Source organism: Podarcis tiliguerta (genome assembly GCF_965153285.1).
Source record: "Podarcis tiliguerta genome assembly, chromosome: 8".
NCBI classification, from domain to species: domain Eukaryota; kingdom Metazoa; phylum Chordata; class Lepidosauria; order Squamata; family Lacertidae; genus Podarcis; species Podarcis tiliguerta.
The window spans coordinates 61,986,991-62,002,738 of NC_139541.1; the positions used below are offsets into that span (position 1 = coordinate 61,986,991).

General features: G+C 46.5%; 1 protein-coding gene and 1 long non-coding RNA gene across 7 annotated transcripts in view; one reads left to right on the forward strand and one right to left on the reverse strand.

Annotated features, from left to right (window-relative positions):
- LOC310684850 overlaps window positions 1–15,748 on the reverse strand; it is a 231,750-nt gene that overhangs the window by 193,266 nt on the left and 22,736 nt on the right. The window lies entirely within an intron of this gene.
- Window positions 1–15,748, forward strand: part of RPS6KA1 (ribosomal protein S6 kinase A1) — a 111,260-nt gene that overhangs the window by 84,897 nt on the left and 10,615 nt on the right. For all 6 annotated transcript variants that reach the window (XM_083455080.1, XM_083455079.1, XM_083455084.1 and 3 more), the window contains 13 exons: window positions 2,271–2,352; window positions 2,592–2,672; window positions 3,128–3,207; window positions 6,543–6,649; window positions 7,555–7,592; window positions 7,752–7,894; window positions 9,807–9,877; window positions 10,722–10,810; window positions 11,778–11,842; window positions 12,686–12,788; window positions 13,952–14,079; window positions 14,704–14,829; window positions 15,298–15,387. In XM_083455080.1, coding sequence (XP_083311206.1) covers window positions 2,271–2,352; window positions 2,592–2,672; window positions 3,128–3,207; window positions 6,543–6,649; window positions 7,555–7,592; window positions 7,752–7,894; window positions 9,807–9,877; window positions 10,722–10,810; window positions 11,778–11,842; window positions 12,686–12,788; window positions 13,952–14,079; window positions 14,704–14,829; window positions 15,298–15,387 — 1,203 coding nt within the window. The remainder of the gene's footprint in view (window positions 1–2,270; window positions 2,353–2,591; window positions 2,673–3,127; window positions 3,208–6,542; window positions 6,650–7,554; window positions 7,593–7,751; window positions 7,895–9,806; window positions 9,878–10,721; window positions 10,811–11,777; window positions 11,843–12,685; window positions 12,789–13,951; window positions 14,080–14,703; window positions 14,830–15,297; window positions 15,388–15,748) is intronic.

Sequence of the window (15,748 nt, forward strand, 5' to 3'; positions counted from 1 at the left end):
GGATCAGAAGACCCAACATTCTAAGTTCTAAGCATTGAATAAGCTATATTAAGACATTCAAATCAGAAAAGAGGTTAATTATGACAGAGGGAAGGGATTTGTTGTTTAATTGTATGAATTGGAATACAGGGAAGGGAGACTCGGGGAAGTCAGAGAAACAAGTTAATGCAAGATTAATATGAAGATAAAATTGTTTTTATTTCTGTTTTTTGTAGTATGTTATGTTTGTGTAATTCTGTATGTTTTTGATGTATTGTTTGTTGTTTTGTTTTGCTTTGTTGTCTTTTATGCAAAAACGAATAAAATATTTATTAAAAAAAAAAAAAAAAACAAATATGCCTGGGAGTAACAGGGCCCCAGATTAGACCTGCATGTTACATTTGCCAACACAAAAATGACTGTTGTGGTGAGCCCATCATTTAATGCTTTATTATGGCCTTCTCTAACCTGGTATACCCCAGATGCTGTTGGACTCCAACTCCCACCAGGCCCATACAGTGTGACCAATTGTCAAGGGTGGTTAGTGTTGTAAGAGGGCATCTGGTTGGGAAAGGCTGCTCTACAAAGTCTTCAGCAGTACGTGTGTTTCCGGAAGTAAGCTGCATTCGGTTCAGTGGACTTATTCCCAAGTAATATATCTAGTAAACTTCTGGCATTTTCTCTGGCCTGGTTTTATTCAAATCCATCAAACCTCCTTTGGGGAAGGTTCTCAGGCAGGGTGGAAGGAGAAATAACTTGCCCATGTGAAGACCACCTGGTGGAAACCCTTACCCATATGGTTCTTAATTGTAAACTGTATGCTGATCTCCACCAGCAATTTCTAGATCAACTCTGTATCCCCAAATGGAAACCAGAGTTGGAGGTCATACATTTTCTATTACTGGGGAATGATCAGGAGCTTACCAAGTTATTGGCTAAATAGCTCTATTTGGTTTTTTGTCATCAAAATACACTGCAGACGTCAGATCTCCCTGGAGACCTAGAGATGTGATGATAGACAGCTCTGCCTTTTTTCTTTTAGCAAATGTTTTGTACCACTGGGAAAGTGGTAATTCTGTATTGATTTGTTTTGGATGTTTTTATGTGATGCCAATAAAAGGTTTGATGATGATGATAGTAACCTTCTCTGAGCTAGTGCCTTTCAGATGTAGAACTCCAGCTCCCACTATCCCTTGTCATTGGCCATGCTAGCTGGAGCTGATTGGAGTTGTAGTCCAACACACCTAAAGAGCACCAGGTTGGGAATGGCTGTTGTATAGGATTATAGCCCTTGGCCCATGTAGCTTCATTTATTTCAATGGTGGCTGCCAGTGGTGGCAGAAATACTCAACATTTCATGCCTCTTATTTTAAAGTAAAGTAGTAATACCTCTGATCATGTACACAGCACCTTGCCACTCAGCTGCTACACACACAAACATAGAAGCAGTGCTTCCTTTCAGGGCAGGCAGCTGGGATCCCAGTCAGGCCTGAGGCCATTTTGTTCTTATAAATGGAGTACTTAACCTTCCATTGCAGCATTCATATACCACAGCCCAAAAGTGTGGAGCAAACACAGAGATGGCATTGCTCCAGGCTGCTCATCCACACCCAAATTCAGTGGCAAGCTGACACATTGTGCACTGGCTGCAGCTTCCATAAAGCACCCAGACTCTGTTGATCAGCTGATTGTTAGGGCTTGCGCATAGCTCCATGCGCAAGTGCCAAAGCCCTATCACCTGCATTGCTCTGTGAGCAGAGTTTGCGAGCGCCAACAATCAGCTGTTGTTCAGCATGGGTAAAAACAGGTCATCTGACATCACTGTGATGTCAAGTGACTGACAGGTTGGGGGCTCTGCCCCACCTGTCAAATGTGTCCCCTAGGCGATGGAGGAGGTAAGGACCGAGCCCAGTTCTCCACTCCTGCGTAAAGGCCTTTGAATCTGAGGAAAGGCTTCTCACGCTCAGTTTATCCTATTTCTATGCATAGACAGGTAGAGACAATTTGGGGTTTTGCGGAAAGGGTGCAGCATGGCAAAATGCAGAGGACAGACCAGTTGGGTTTTGGTTTTTTTGTTTTTAAGATGAGAGCAGCCCCATCCAGTGTTGGAATTGGCAGTTGCAGTCAACTTAATTTATTGGCTTGAAAACACTAGGGAACAGTTACAATTTGCCTTCTCCCCACCTCCGAACTTCAAGGTGCTCCTTTCACTGAATTTTTACTGAGTGTGACTCTCTCTCTCTCTCTCTCTCTCTCTCTATTTCTTTCTGTCCTGGCCTTTCTCTGTGCAGGTTTTCCTCGTAAGAAAAATCACCCCACCGGACAATGGCCACCTTTACGCCATGAAGGTCCTAAAGAAAGCCACCCTGAAAGGTAACGAGCCCCATTTTGTGCTAGGAACCTGAATGAACCAGGAAGTTGTGGTGCAGGGTATACATTTCAGGCGCACGTCATCCTTGGCCATCATTATCCTCGTGCTCACTTGCCCCTGCTAAATGTCAGATTGATGTGGACCTAGACTAGCTTTGGGTTGAGTCTCAGTCTTCGGAGTTGATGCTGGATGATTTTTTCCCAGTTGTGATATGTCTGAATTGAGCTTTCTGTGTTGACAGTGCGTGATCGTGTAAGAACAAAAATGGAAAGAGACATTTTAGTAGAAGTCAACCACCCATTTATTGTGAAACTCCACTATGGTGAGTGCAAAACTTCAACTTTCTTGTGGTGTCCTCTGTCTCTTTCCATCTCCCTCCCTCCCCACCCCTTGAAATTCTTCCACTTTCTGGACCAAATCTCTGTTATCCCCACCTATTAAACAATTTATTATTGGCACTGATTCTATCTAATTCCCCTTAACTTGGGACCAGAAGCCCACTTCAATCCCCTGTTGGAAACCTGGTTAAATGGTTCATGCGGGCTACTTTGTTTCTGGGGGTGGGCGGGCAGAGGAACAGCTGCCTTCCCCAACCTAGGGCCCTCTAGATGTTTTGGACTACAACTCCCATCCGCCCCAGTCAACATGGGACTGTCCTTGTGCGTGCCTAAGGCTCCTTTAAACACTTGAGACATTGCTCAGGCTTGGCTGCTTAGGTTCTCCTCCAGCCGCTGGCAAGCTCTGGTGATGCTGATTGTTCTGTATCTCACATCTCAGCTTTCCAAACGGAAGGGAAGTTGTACCTCATCCTCGACTTCCTCAGAGGAGGAGACCTCTTCATGCGCCTTTCCAAAGAGGTGAGTACATGCATGCACCATGTGGCTCATGGGCAGTTTGGCTGTATCTGATTAGATGCTGGGGAATTAAAAAAACTGTGCAATGCAGGTATTGTGCAGCGGTGTGGGGATCTGTTGCTTACCTTCTAGGTTAGAGTGTTGGACTGGGACTGGGGAGATCCTAGCTCTAAGTCCTGCTGAGCCATGAAGTGCAGTGGGTGGCCAGTAACTGTCTCTCAGCCTAACCTACCTCATAGAGTGGCTGTGAGACTAAAATAGGGGTAACCATGAAAGCAACTTTGAGCTCCTTGGAGTAATGCATGCATATATAATGGAGATGGGCTGTTTTTTAAAGTAATGAGCAAACATCAGCCCTCTTTAGAATGGCATATACATTCTGCCACATGCTGCAGGGAAGTATGCTGGCATCTGCAGGAGGGGAGACCGCAAAGATACCCATCTCCGCAGATGTTTGCACTGTATTTGTGGACAACAAGGGAGAGGGCAATGGCAGTGGTGGGGTGTCTCAGCATGCGGCCCTGTCTCTGCTCCCATGTACAGGAGGAGCATTAATGCCAGAAGAGGGCTTTCAATAGGCTAGTGTGCAAGTGGTTATGAGAGTCTCTACTGCTGTCATTGATGTATGTTGCCCATCTATGCAGTGGGGATAATGCTGATCCCAGTAAGTCTGCCAGATCTCCTCTTGGAACTGTAAAATGCTGAAGAAATATAATTGAGCCCATGTACAGTGGTACCTCGGGTTAAGTACTTAATTCATTCTGGAGGTCCGTACTTAACCTGAAACTGTTCTTAACCTGAAGCACCACTTTAGCTAATGGGGCCTCCTGTTGCTGCCGCAGCGCCAGAGCACGATTTCTGTTCTCATCCTGAAGCAAAGTTCTTAACCCAAGGTACTGTTTCTGGGTTAGCGGAGTCTGTAACCTGAAGCATCTGTAACCTGAAGCGTGTGTAACCCGAGGTACCACTGTATATCCCGCAGCTTGAGAACCTCATCACACAAGCATGCAGACTCTCTTATGCAGCAACCCTCATTTTGCCTTTCATCTTTGAACGAAAAACAACCTGCAAGTTTCTAACCCTCAAGATGGCAAAAGATGAAAAATACATTTTGCTGCCTCAAGGCAGCAGTCAGCGATCCAGAATTGCTTGCAGACTGCATTGAGTTGAACTTTTCAGATAGCCTGCTACTTTATTTCTATCTCTAAAAATAGTTTTGCCGTAAGCAAATGCTTGCCATGCCTAGCCAGTCCTGCCAGTCCTATGAAAACATGTGGGCAGCGCTGGTGAAATTTCCCCAAGGCCTTGCAGGGGATGTTGCAGACTCTACAGTGTTAGAGGGTCAGGTGTGGGGCTTAAGTGTTGTTCACCTAAGCCACGTCAATGCCTTATGTTTAAAGCAGTCTTATACCACTCTGACAATCATTGCTTCCTCCTATAAATCCTGGGAACTGTAGCTTGTTATTGGTGCTGTGAGGGGTCTCATAACAACTCTCAGCACCCTTAGCAAATTACAGTTCCCAAGATTCTTTGGAGGAAGGAAGCAATGACAGTTTAAAGTGGCATAGAGGTGCTTTAAATGTAGGGGGTGGACAGGCAGAGAAGCAGTGGACTGGCCGCATGATCCATGTGGGAGACTTGATCACATAGGAGATCCCTGCAGAAAGCAGGCCTGAAGTCACTGCCCATCAGCTGATAGGCAGAGATTTCATGCCTGCTGATCAGCAGTGATCAATTTAGATTCCAAACTCACAAAGTGGAGAGACTATAGAGGGAAGAGTGAGTAGAAGGAACAACAATTCTGTTTCCAGACAACTTAGGCTGCCTCAAAATATACAGACTGTCACGTTTTTAAGACCTGTAGGAGGAAGATTGCGAGACTGTGTGTCAGCATTGGGAGGCAATGCAGTAGGGGGAAGGAGAGAGCAGTGGATTTGACAATATTGTTCCAGCTTAATTTGTTCCCTGGTTTCCAATTGTCTTCAGAGCTTATACGACAGTGGGTCCATTTGCCATTTCCTCTGCACTAAAGGGGGGAGGGGCTTGGAATTCCAAAAGCCAGTTTCTGGGAGAGGAAGGATGCTGTAAGTTTTGGCATTTGAAGAAGCAGGCTTTTGGAAGAAGACAAGAAGCCTCCCCCCCCCCTTTTTTTTCCCTCTTTGTCAAGCAGAGCAAAAAAGGATTGCAAAACAGTAACACATTATCTCCTGTTACACCATAGCTGCTTGAGCAAAGCGATTGGTTACCTTGGAGTAGGAGGGAGAAATGCTGGCAGGAAGTGTGGGGAAGAAGAGGCCCCGATGGGGTAACAGGAAACTGCTCTGAGAACAAGGAAGCATGTGACACCAGGAGGACAACAACTAGATGATCTTCAAACTAAGATTCCAAATCTGTTTCCCCCCCCCTCCCCACCCACTGCTGCTTAGCAACTTCTAAATGTGCTTTTAAAATTGATGCATTTACGAGAATTGCTTGTAGAATTGAAGCAATGAAGTATATTTTTAATACGGTGGGAAAGGAATGGGGAAGGATCTAAGAGTGACTCCTGGGGCTTAAGAAAAAGCTGTGCAGGAATGGAACCCAGATTCTGCTGCAAGAGTAAATTATATCTGTCTATCCAGATTCAGAGATGCTGCTTCAAAGAGCTTAATAGCCTCATCGCTCCAAAAAAAATAAGTTGGGATAGTTTAGCACAATTACTTCTTTGAAACCTGACCTGCCCTCTCTTGAGATTTACTGACATCTATGCATATTTTTTTAGCCATTTCTCTACATGAGTAGTGAGGCCTAGAAACTTGCAATTCTTTTTCTTTTTTAAAAAGAAAACGAATATTATTATTGATATTTATTAGTCACTTTTTCAGAAAAAGGAAACTCAAAGCTGCATTGAACATTAAGAACAAGGATAAACAACCTAAAAGACATAAGTAATATATGTAAGAAACTGATCTAACACAACCCCACTATTTTTACCTGGCATCTACAGTTAGTGATGGTGCCAGACATGCCTCCCTGGGGAAAGCATTTCATACATGGGGAGCCACCACTAAGAAGGCCCGTTCTCATGTCACCCCTCCACCCGTCCCTCAGGTGGCACAAGGCAAAGGGCCTCAGATGAAGACTGCGGAGTCTAGGTTGCTTCATGTGGAGGGTGGTGGCCCTTGAGGTATTGGGGTCATGAGCCTCGTAAGGCTTTATAAGTTACAGAATTTGACATGGAATATCAATTGTACTTGCTTGCCTAACAGTATTAACAGACACATGAGGCATACTCAAACCTTTGCTGCTGTGTTAGTTCTGCATTTCCTGACCTCAGCTGACTTCTCTGTTCCTCCCAGGTAATGTTCACAGAGGAAGACGTGAAATTCTACCTTGCAGAGCTGGCACTTGGCCTCGGCCACTTGCACCGCTTGGGAATCGTATACCGGGACCTTAAACCAGAGAAGTATGCCCCTACCCCTTCCTGGCTCTCAGGGAGGCCCTGATCCAGGCCGGTGTTTACATGCACTTCCCCTTTTCCTGAATGTACAGCTTGGCAGGCACTTCACCAGAAACCCTGCAACTCTGACCTGACTTGCCACCCACTCTGGTCCAGGGGGTGATGGGTGGAATCTGAGAGCTATTCAGAAACCCTAGTGACTGGTGTGGAGACACCGGGATCCTGCTTTTCCTCTTCAAATGAGACCCTAAATTCTAGGTTTGGGCAGAGATGAAACCTGCCACACCAAGCTTCAGGTGCCACCAACTGTTCCTAAGCAGACAATCATTCTGCCAAGGGCACTTTGAGGGTGGGGAGGTCAGGATGAAATGTCATGTACTACGTCATTTTTTGGCCTTCCCCTCTGTCACAACATTGCCCCAGTGCTCTGTCTTCTGTCGAGCCAAGAAGGCAGCTGGGACTAATTCCAGGGCGAGAGGGCCAAGCTTGTTTCTAGCTTGGCTTGTGAACATAAAATGGTGCTGAGTTGTAGAAGAACATAAGAGCATTAACCAGCCAGCCCCTAGCTAATGGGTCATGTGGGGGATGGAATGCAGTTGAATTCTGTTTTGCAAACTGTTCTTCAATGAGGCTTGTATCCAGTGTTGCACTAAGTAACCATCCTGCCAGTGCAAGTATTACCCCCCTTCCCCCTGCAGCCCCCCTAAATCTGCTCTGGATTGCCCCCCCAACCCTCCAGAGCAGATTTGGGGAGAGCCCAGGAGGGGTGGGGGGAGTCCCACTGCACAAGCAGAAATCCTTGCACTGACAGGATGCTTACGTAGGCTTGTATCTAATGTAGTGTTTTGTGTTCTGCTGATTTTATTCTATTTGTTTCTTCGCCTTTTGTTCTTTCCCTCTTTTCCTCACAGTATCCTCCTGGATGACGAAGGCCATATCAAACTCACAGGTACAGCCTGCCCTAAAAAGTTGATTGATTCCTGAATGTGATGATAAACTGCTTCTCTCTGTCTTGTCAAGCAAGCAGCTCATTTATTTTACCTTTTGCTCTCTCTATCTCTCTGCCCCAAACCCCCCTACCGCCCCCAACTTCTCACCCCTTTTGCAGACTTTGGTCTGAGCAAGGAAGCCATTGACCATGAGAAGAAAGCCTACTCTTTCTGTGGGACAGTGGAGTACATGGCGCCAGAAGTGGTGAATCGCCAAGGTCACACCCAGAGCGCTGACTGGTGGTCATACGGGATTTTAATGGTACAGTGTTTTCTTTCTTTCTTTCTTTCTTTCTTTCTTTCTTTCTTTCTTTCTTTCTTTCTTCTGCCCAGAAGCTGTCATGGCAGCTAACACTGCCTTCCCCAACCTGGTGCCTTTGCGATGTTTTGGACTGCAACTCCCATTGAGACCCAGCCAGTACAGCCAATGGCCAAGGATGATGGGAGTTGTAGTCCCAACAACATCGGAAGCGACGCAAGCTAGGAAAGGCGGCTCTTAAGTGCTTAGTGAACAAGGCATAGCGGGCCTCTGAAGGTTCTTTTGACATCTGCTTGCTTGCTAAGTTGAAGAAGGCCACATACCACTTGGAAAGCGTTCTCATGACAGGCATTGCAAGGATGCAGTGGTGGCAGGAAAGTGTTGCTGATTTACTGCTATTGCTACCACTTTATAATGCCCATTGGGACTGGTACAGCAGGAATGTTACAGGCATGTGAAGTTAAATAGACCAGTCCCTCCCTAGTCTTTATTGAAACCTTCAGCAACCTACAGATGTTTAGGACTATGACCCTATCGGTCTCAGCCAGCACATAGCTTTGGTCTGAAACATCTGGAGGGCTCCCACTTGAGGAAGGTTGCTGTATAGAATGACCCTGACCTATGTATTAATTTTATGCTGCAGTTTTGCCACTCTTCGGGGGTTGTTTTTTGATAATATTATTTTATATTTTATATTAGCTACCTTGAAAGAGCTTTGCTCTTTGAAGCAGCCTTATAAACACATATATAAATAAATAGTCAGGAGAGGAATGTTCCACATCCAGATTGCCAGCCTTCTTGATGAGAACTTCAGATCCACTAGCCAGATGTATTGGGCCCATGAAAAGGCGTTGTGGATGCCCCCAAGAAGATAGCCTTAGCATCGACCTTGTTGTCCAGTAGGACAATTGTCCTAAGGACCCTCAATACCACACCCAAGATCTCTTCCATCAGCTCAGGAATGGAGGCTGTAGGGAAGCATTTTGAAACTCAGTGTTTGGCTGTGTGGAAGCTGCTGTGAGGGTGGGAGTTAGCTGAAGAAGTGCTGCCATCTTGTGGCAATTAAATGTAAAAACTGGCCTTGCTAAGGGTTTTGGTTTTTTTAAAAAAGGGACCTGGTGGAACAGGTTTATTTGGCCTAAACCAGCGGTTCTCAACCTGTGGGTCCCCAGATGTTGTTGGACTACAACTCCCATCATCCCTGAGCGCTGGCCTTGCTAGCTAGGGGTGATGGGAGTTGTAGTTCAACAACATCTGGGGACCCACAGGTTGAGAAAGGCTGGTCTAAGCTGTCATGGAGGTCACTTTATCAAATGCATCCTTTGTTCATCTTCAGTTAGCAGAGTGAAAGAGCAGCCGTGGATGGTGCTGCTGCCATTGTCCAGGAAGGTGAGAGGTGGCTGCCACCACTTACACCTCTTTCTGGCCAGCCAGCACCAATAGAATCAGCCTCTTTATTGAACACTGAATCCCTCTCCTCAAGGAGGAATTGTTTTTTAAACTGAGCATACTGCTTGCAACAACACTGTGAGGTTGGTTGTGCTGAGAGATGGCGACATGCCCAGGGTCACCCAGGGACATAGCTGGTAACGTTTCCCCTTTTTTAAGGGAAATTCCCTTTTTCCAAATAGGATTCCTCGCAAGAAAAGGAAAAATTTGACAGCTATGCCCAGGGAGGCCCATGACTGAGCAAAGATTTAAACCTACCCCAACACTGGTCCTCCTCAGACCCTCCAGTCCAGAGGTAGCCAACACGGGACCTTTCAGCTGTTGCTGGGCTACAGCTTCCACCAGCTCCAGCCAGCATGGCCCATGAAAAAGGATGAAGGGATATGTAACATTCAGCACCACTGAAAGTTATCTACTGGGCCCCCTGGTTCATGAGTGTGATGCTTTTGCTTGCTCTCCTTTGCAGTTTGAGATGCTGACAGGGGCCCTGCCATTCCAGGGGAAGGACCGGAAGGAGACAATGACTCTCATTCTCAAGTAAGACCACACAGCTGCAGAGGGTTTGCCTTGTGCTAAAGACCCAGCCAGCAACTCGTTTACAAAGGAAGGCCTTCCTTTGCCCAGTACCACCAAATGAATTACTGCATAGTGTCACAGAGGCTGTTCCTTGGTCTTCCCTGGAGTGGATCCTGGGGTGGGCCAAAGGGAGTGCAGGGGGTAGTTTGGACCCAGGGTCTGCCGGTTGCCGATCTCTGCTGTATGCGCTTGGAAGCCATGCCATTGGAACAAGGGTGGAGAACCTTTCTCTAGCCTGAGGGCTGCATTCCTTCATGGCCAACCTTTCAGGGTCTGCATGCCAGTGGTAGACAGGGTCAGAGGCATAAGCGGGCAGAATCTCAGATGTGACTTTTAGCTTTAGGCTAAATTCCAGCCATGAAAAGTCTGCAGTTTCTACAGCTCTTTATAGACCTCTCTCCATTCAAGCAAGAAAGAGGTGATGTCACAGTTGAAGGGCACATTCCAGGCAAGGGGAAAACACTTGAGGAGGATTTGGGGCAGGGCCATGATGGGGTGTATGGCTTCTGAAGAGACTTGAGAGCCAAATATAGAGATTTGGGGGGCCGCATTTAGTCCACAGACTGGAGGCTCCCCACCCTTGCATTGGAAGCATAGTCCTGTGTCCCCTCTGCCATTTCAAGAGCCCAGGTTTGTGATGTAGAAATGACAGAGCACACTGTATCCTTTGGCTCTGTGCTGTGAGAGGAAAGACAGCAGAGGGCGGTGGCGCGTTGGGGAGACGGAGATGCTACAGTCTGTTTGCTGCCTTCTCTTTCTCTCTGTGACTCATGGTTGGTTGCACAATTCTTTGCCTTTTGTTTAGAGCAAAGCTGGGCATGCCCCAGTTTCTGAGCTCTGAAGCACAGAGTCTCCTGCGAGCCCTTTTCAAGAGGAACCCAGCCAATAGGTTAGGTAAGATGTCCCGACTTGCTTTATATCCCTGACACAAAAAAGTCTGCCACAGATCGGTCGTCAGATGCACATTGAATTTTTTCAGCGACATGGCACAATGCTGCTGGAACTCACTGACACAAAAAGTTTAAACCCTCCTGTGAAATTAAAACTTTATTAGGGTTCAGAGGGGTTGGTTTGTTTGTTTGTTTTGCAGATTTATAAGCTGCTTGGCAGCAAGAAGCTATAGAAGCAGTGTACAATAATGAAATGAAACGCAAATGATACAGACTCTAAAAACAATGAAACTGTTTCTTCAGTCGTACAGTTAAAGTTCCATAAAATGAGTGGGTCACACACCAGGGAATGCCTTCTTAAACAAAAATGTATTCAGTATCTGCCTAAACAGCAAGACGCTAGGCCAAATCCAGAGGGCTGGAACCACAACACTAAAAGCCTGGCTTCTAGTACAAAGTGCACCTCTGGGGCATGCAGCACTTCCAGCAGTGCTCCATCTGTGGAGCACAGTTGCCAGGCAGGGCTATACGGGGGGGAATAGCACCTTAGCTACCCTGGCATCAGCAGTATGATGGAAATCAAGGGGGGGGGGTTTGAAATCCTCAAAGGATGCTTCCCCCCTTCCTATTTCATGCTTTAGCTCAAAACTGAGAGCTACAGTGCTGTGGTGGCTCACCTGTGACCCTCCAGATAGACATTGCTGGACTACCAACTCCATTATCATTGACTATTCTGGCGGGAACTGGGTTTCAACAACATCTGGACAGCCACAGATTATCCCTTCCTGCTGTGATAATGTTAGCAATGCAGTCAGGAGGCCCCTATTGAATCAGATCAAATGCCCATGTAGTCAAGCCACTAAGATAACTCTGTTTACTTTTTTTATTTAGAAATTTATAGACGACCCTTTGCCAGAAAGTCACAGGACAGTTTGCAGCATAATAAACAAAATGGTGTCTTTCTGTTTCAGGTTCTGGTTCAGATGGTGTTGAGGAAATAAAGCGCCACCCTTTCTATTCCACTATTGACTGGAATGTGAGTACCAGTCTTTTCCTCTCAGTTTTTCTCTTCAGTCCTGCAAGTTCTTTAAAATTCACATCTGTAACTAGTAAACAGTACAGCTATGGCTTTTGATTTGCTGTGATAGGTGCTAGTTTGGACATGTTGGCTGTTCCGGAGAAGGGAACCAGAATTCTGGATCCTGAAAGCAACTTCTGTGGCTCCCCAAAATTATGCAGATAGCTGGAGAGCAGCTGTGGGTGGTGGTCTCCTTTCAGTTTAAAAAGCCAACCAATTGCTATCCTAACTCTGGTCTATGCAGTTCTCTGTATGCAAAATGGCAGCCAACTTCAGTCCATGTTGTCCCATGATGCCATTTCCCCCAAACCATGCCCATTTGACATCAGCTGATGGGCAGGGTTCAATCCTGCTGGGTACTGCTTTGCCAGCACATACCCTGCAGGGAACACACTGGCAAAGACCCATCCCCACAGGCCAACTTTGATAGGTCAGTCATTTGCTGTCATCATGATGTCAGGTAATTGACAAATGGGCAGGACGACCTGCCTATCACAGTTGACCCGGCAGTGGGGTGGGATAAAGATTTGGCCCACGAAGCCAAAAAGGTTCCCCACCCCTGCTTCACATAAAGATAATGTTTTTGCATGAAGGAGCATTTCATCATGTGATCCCACCTTTCCAAAGTGATGTGCTCTAGGTTCAGGTTAGCACCTGGGGGAGAACAAGGCCTCTAATCAGAATTTTGCTTTGCTCTTCCTCCTTTTGGCTTTCTTGGTGCATCTGTGTCACAGTTTTTGGAATGACTTATTTGGTGAAATGGATTCAGCTGCCCCTTGTGTATACCTTTTCACTCTGCAGAAACTGTTTCGCCGAGAAATCAAGCCACCTTTCAAACCTGCTGTTGGCCAACCAGATGATACCTTTTATTTTGACAAAGAGTTTACCTCACGAACGCCAAAAGGTTCGTATTTTGGACTTTGGCACAGTAAGAGAGGTGTCTCATGATGCTGCATTAAGCCTAAACTGGGAATGGGAAATACAGTGCCCTCTAAATATTGCTGAACTACAACTCCCATCTTCTCTGTCCACTAGCCATGCTGGCTGGGGCTATTGGGAGTTTTAGTCTGGAGGGCCACACATTCCCCATCCCTGGCCTTTTAAACCCTGATGTCTGGACATGTTGGGTTATACCCAACTAAATTATACTCAGTGTAGACCCATCAGAATTACCATTTGATACAACTGCTTGTTAATGGGACACAAAAGAAGCCCTGAATTTAGTTTTAAGATCATGCATTAATGCCCAAGTTCAGTTTGGGATGTTGTTTGCAGAGAACTTTGTATATTTTCTCCCTTGGAAGCTTGATGGGTGGGTTTTGCTTGATGTTTCATGCCCATCTGCAAGATCAGAAGTTCCCCATTTGCTTTTCCAGTATGAAAATCTTCCTTGTGTGCTAATGAAAGTCTAATAAAATTAGTATCCTGGGATGTACAGAGAGACCTTATATAAAAGGGAGTATTCTGTCATCCAGCTCTCTCCTCTGCCTCTCCCCAAATGCTAGGTAAAGGTAAAGGGACCCCTGACCATTAGGTCCAGTCGTGACCGACTCTGGGGTTGCTCTATGGGCCGAGGGAGCCGGCGTTTGTCCGCAGACAGCTTCTGAGTCATGTGGCCAGCATGACTAAGCCGCTTCTGGCGAACCAGAGCAGCGCACGGAAACGCCATTTACCTTCCCGCCGGAGCGGTTCCTATTTATCTACTTGCACTTTGAGGTGCTTTCAAACTGCTAGGTTGGCAGGAGCTGGGACCGAGCAACGGGAGCTCACCCCGTCACAGGGATTCGAACCGCTGACCTTCTGATTGGCAAGTCCTAGGCTCTGTGCGACTTTGCTACAGCCTAGCAAAAGTGGAACCATGTGAAATGCCCTTCTCATTTGTTTCTGTTTCAACGTGGCGGGTGGAATCAAGGAAAACTTTATTGTCCCCAGATTGTTCTCACTTGATGGTCCTTTGCTTGGGGCCGCCTTGATTGTTCGGAGGGGGCATAAAACAGCCACCTGCCAATAAGCTGCTGTTTCAATACAGTTTGTTTTCTTCTTTCCTCCCTCCCTCCCCTTTTCCAGACTCCCCTGGGATTCCGCCTAGCGCAGGGGCCCATCAGCTCTTCCGAGGGTTCAGCTTTGTGGCCACTGGGTTGAATGAGGATGAGAAGGCCAAATCCCCACCAGTGCCTTTGCATTCTATGGTACAGGTAAGAAGAGGTGGGGAGGGTCGCAGACAAGCATCGTGAGAGCTGGTGGGGCAGGCCTGCAGCGTGTTGAAGTAGAGCTGGGCTTAATTGAAGTTGCCTTCCCAAAATTAAAGCCTTGGGTCTCTCCCACCCCCCATTTCCAAAGCAAATAACATTACAAAATAGCATGCATTTCAAAAGATAAGGTGGACATTTCACAGCCTAGAGGCAGTTTTCGTCAGACGCAAATGGTCTCTTCAGAACTGCCTTATACGGAGTCACCATCCATCTAGCTTAGTACTGTCCACACTGACTGGCAGGGGCTCTCCAGGAATCCAGGCAGGCTCTTTTCCCAGCCCTATTGAACCAGGGACTTTCAGAGGAAAGTAGCAGTTTTGGGGAAGGATGTTCATAGGGGAAATCATTCTGGAGAGCAAAGGTTAAACCCCCCCCCCAAAAAAAAACTTCACCTGGAGGCCCAGTCTGGGTCCTCCGCACACCCACAGCCTACAGCCTCTTTTTGAAGTAAAAAAATTAAAGAGACCGAAGCCCTTTGTGTGCCTCAGTCAGCATAGGAAGCTTGGCCCACTGAAGCAGCCTAAATTCTCCCCCTCCTCTTCTCTTTGTACTCAATCTGACTTCCAGCAACTGCATGGTAAGAACCACCAGTTTAGTGACGGCTACGTGGTGAAGGAGGCCATTGGCGTAGGTTCCTACTCGGTGTGCAAGCGCTGCATTCACAAGGCAACGGGAACAGAATACGCTGTCAAGGTCAGAGCCTCTCTCGTCAACCTGCTCATGAATAGCTGTACCTTTTTTTAAAAAAATCTCATGTCATCGTTGAAGGGGATTTTTATTTGCAGATGCTTTTTTTAGCAGAGAGGAGAAGCCAAGGCTGGCAACCAGCACTTAAATCCTAAGTCTTGTGGCATCAGACTGCAGAGTCCCAACCTTCTCTTTGCACAGCAAGACCTTGGACCTGAGTTGGTGCAGCCTAGTAGTTAAGTGAACTCAGATTTCAAATCTCAGTACCACCATGGATTTGCGAGGTGGCTTAAGTCATTTGTGCTGCTGCTGCCCTCTCTGTCTCTGTCTTATGTCTTCAGCCTCAGTCTGCAGTATGGGGATAATGCTAGAGGACTGTTGGAACAATTACTGAGCCAATGTGTTTTTGAACACTCATGTGATATAAATGCTAAATTGATGTGGCTTTGCAATAAGTGAGGTACCTTCTTGCAGGTGATTGACAAGAGTAAGCAGGATCCCTCAGAGGAGATTGAGATACTCCTACGGTATGGACAGCACCCAAATATCATCACCCTGAAGGATGTGAGTGTAATAATAGAATAAGGTTGATTGGAAACTCAGGGCCTTGCTTGCTGGTGGGTTGCATGTGTCTCAGGAACTAAAATTGTAGTTCTTCCATAAAAACATGTAAATTTGTGTCCCTTCTCTCCCTCTGTGCCGTCCAGTTTGGATACACAGCCGACCTTTTGCAAAGCAATAGCCTTGCAAGTTTCATAGTCTCTACATAGCCATGTGCAAGTGAATTCTGATGTTTCCCTCCAATATAGCTTTGAATCTCCTTTGTTGCAGCACAGAACTTGCCCTTGCAATGGCAATGTGTTTCCAGATGCCTGGGAACAAGCATGAAACGGACACTTTCCCTGAGAGACTAGTCACTGTGCCC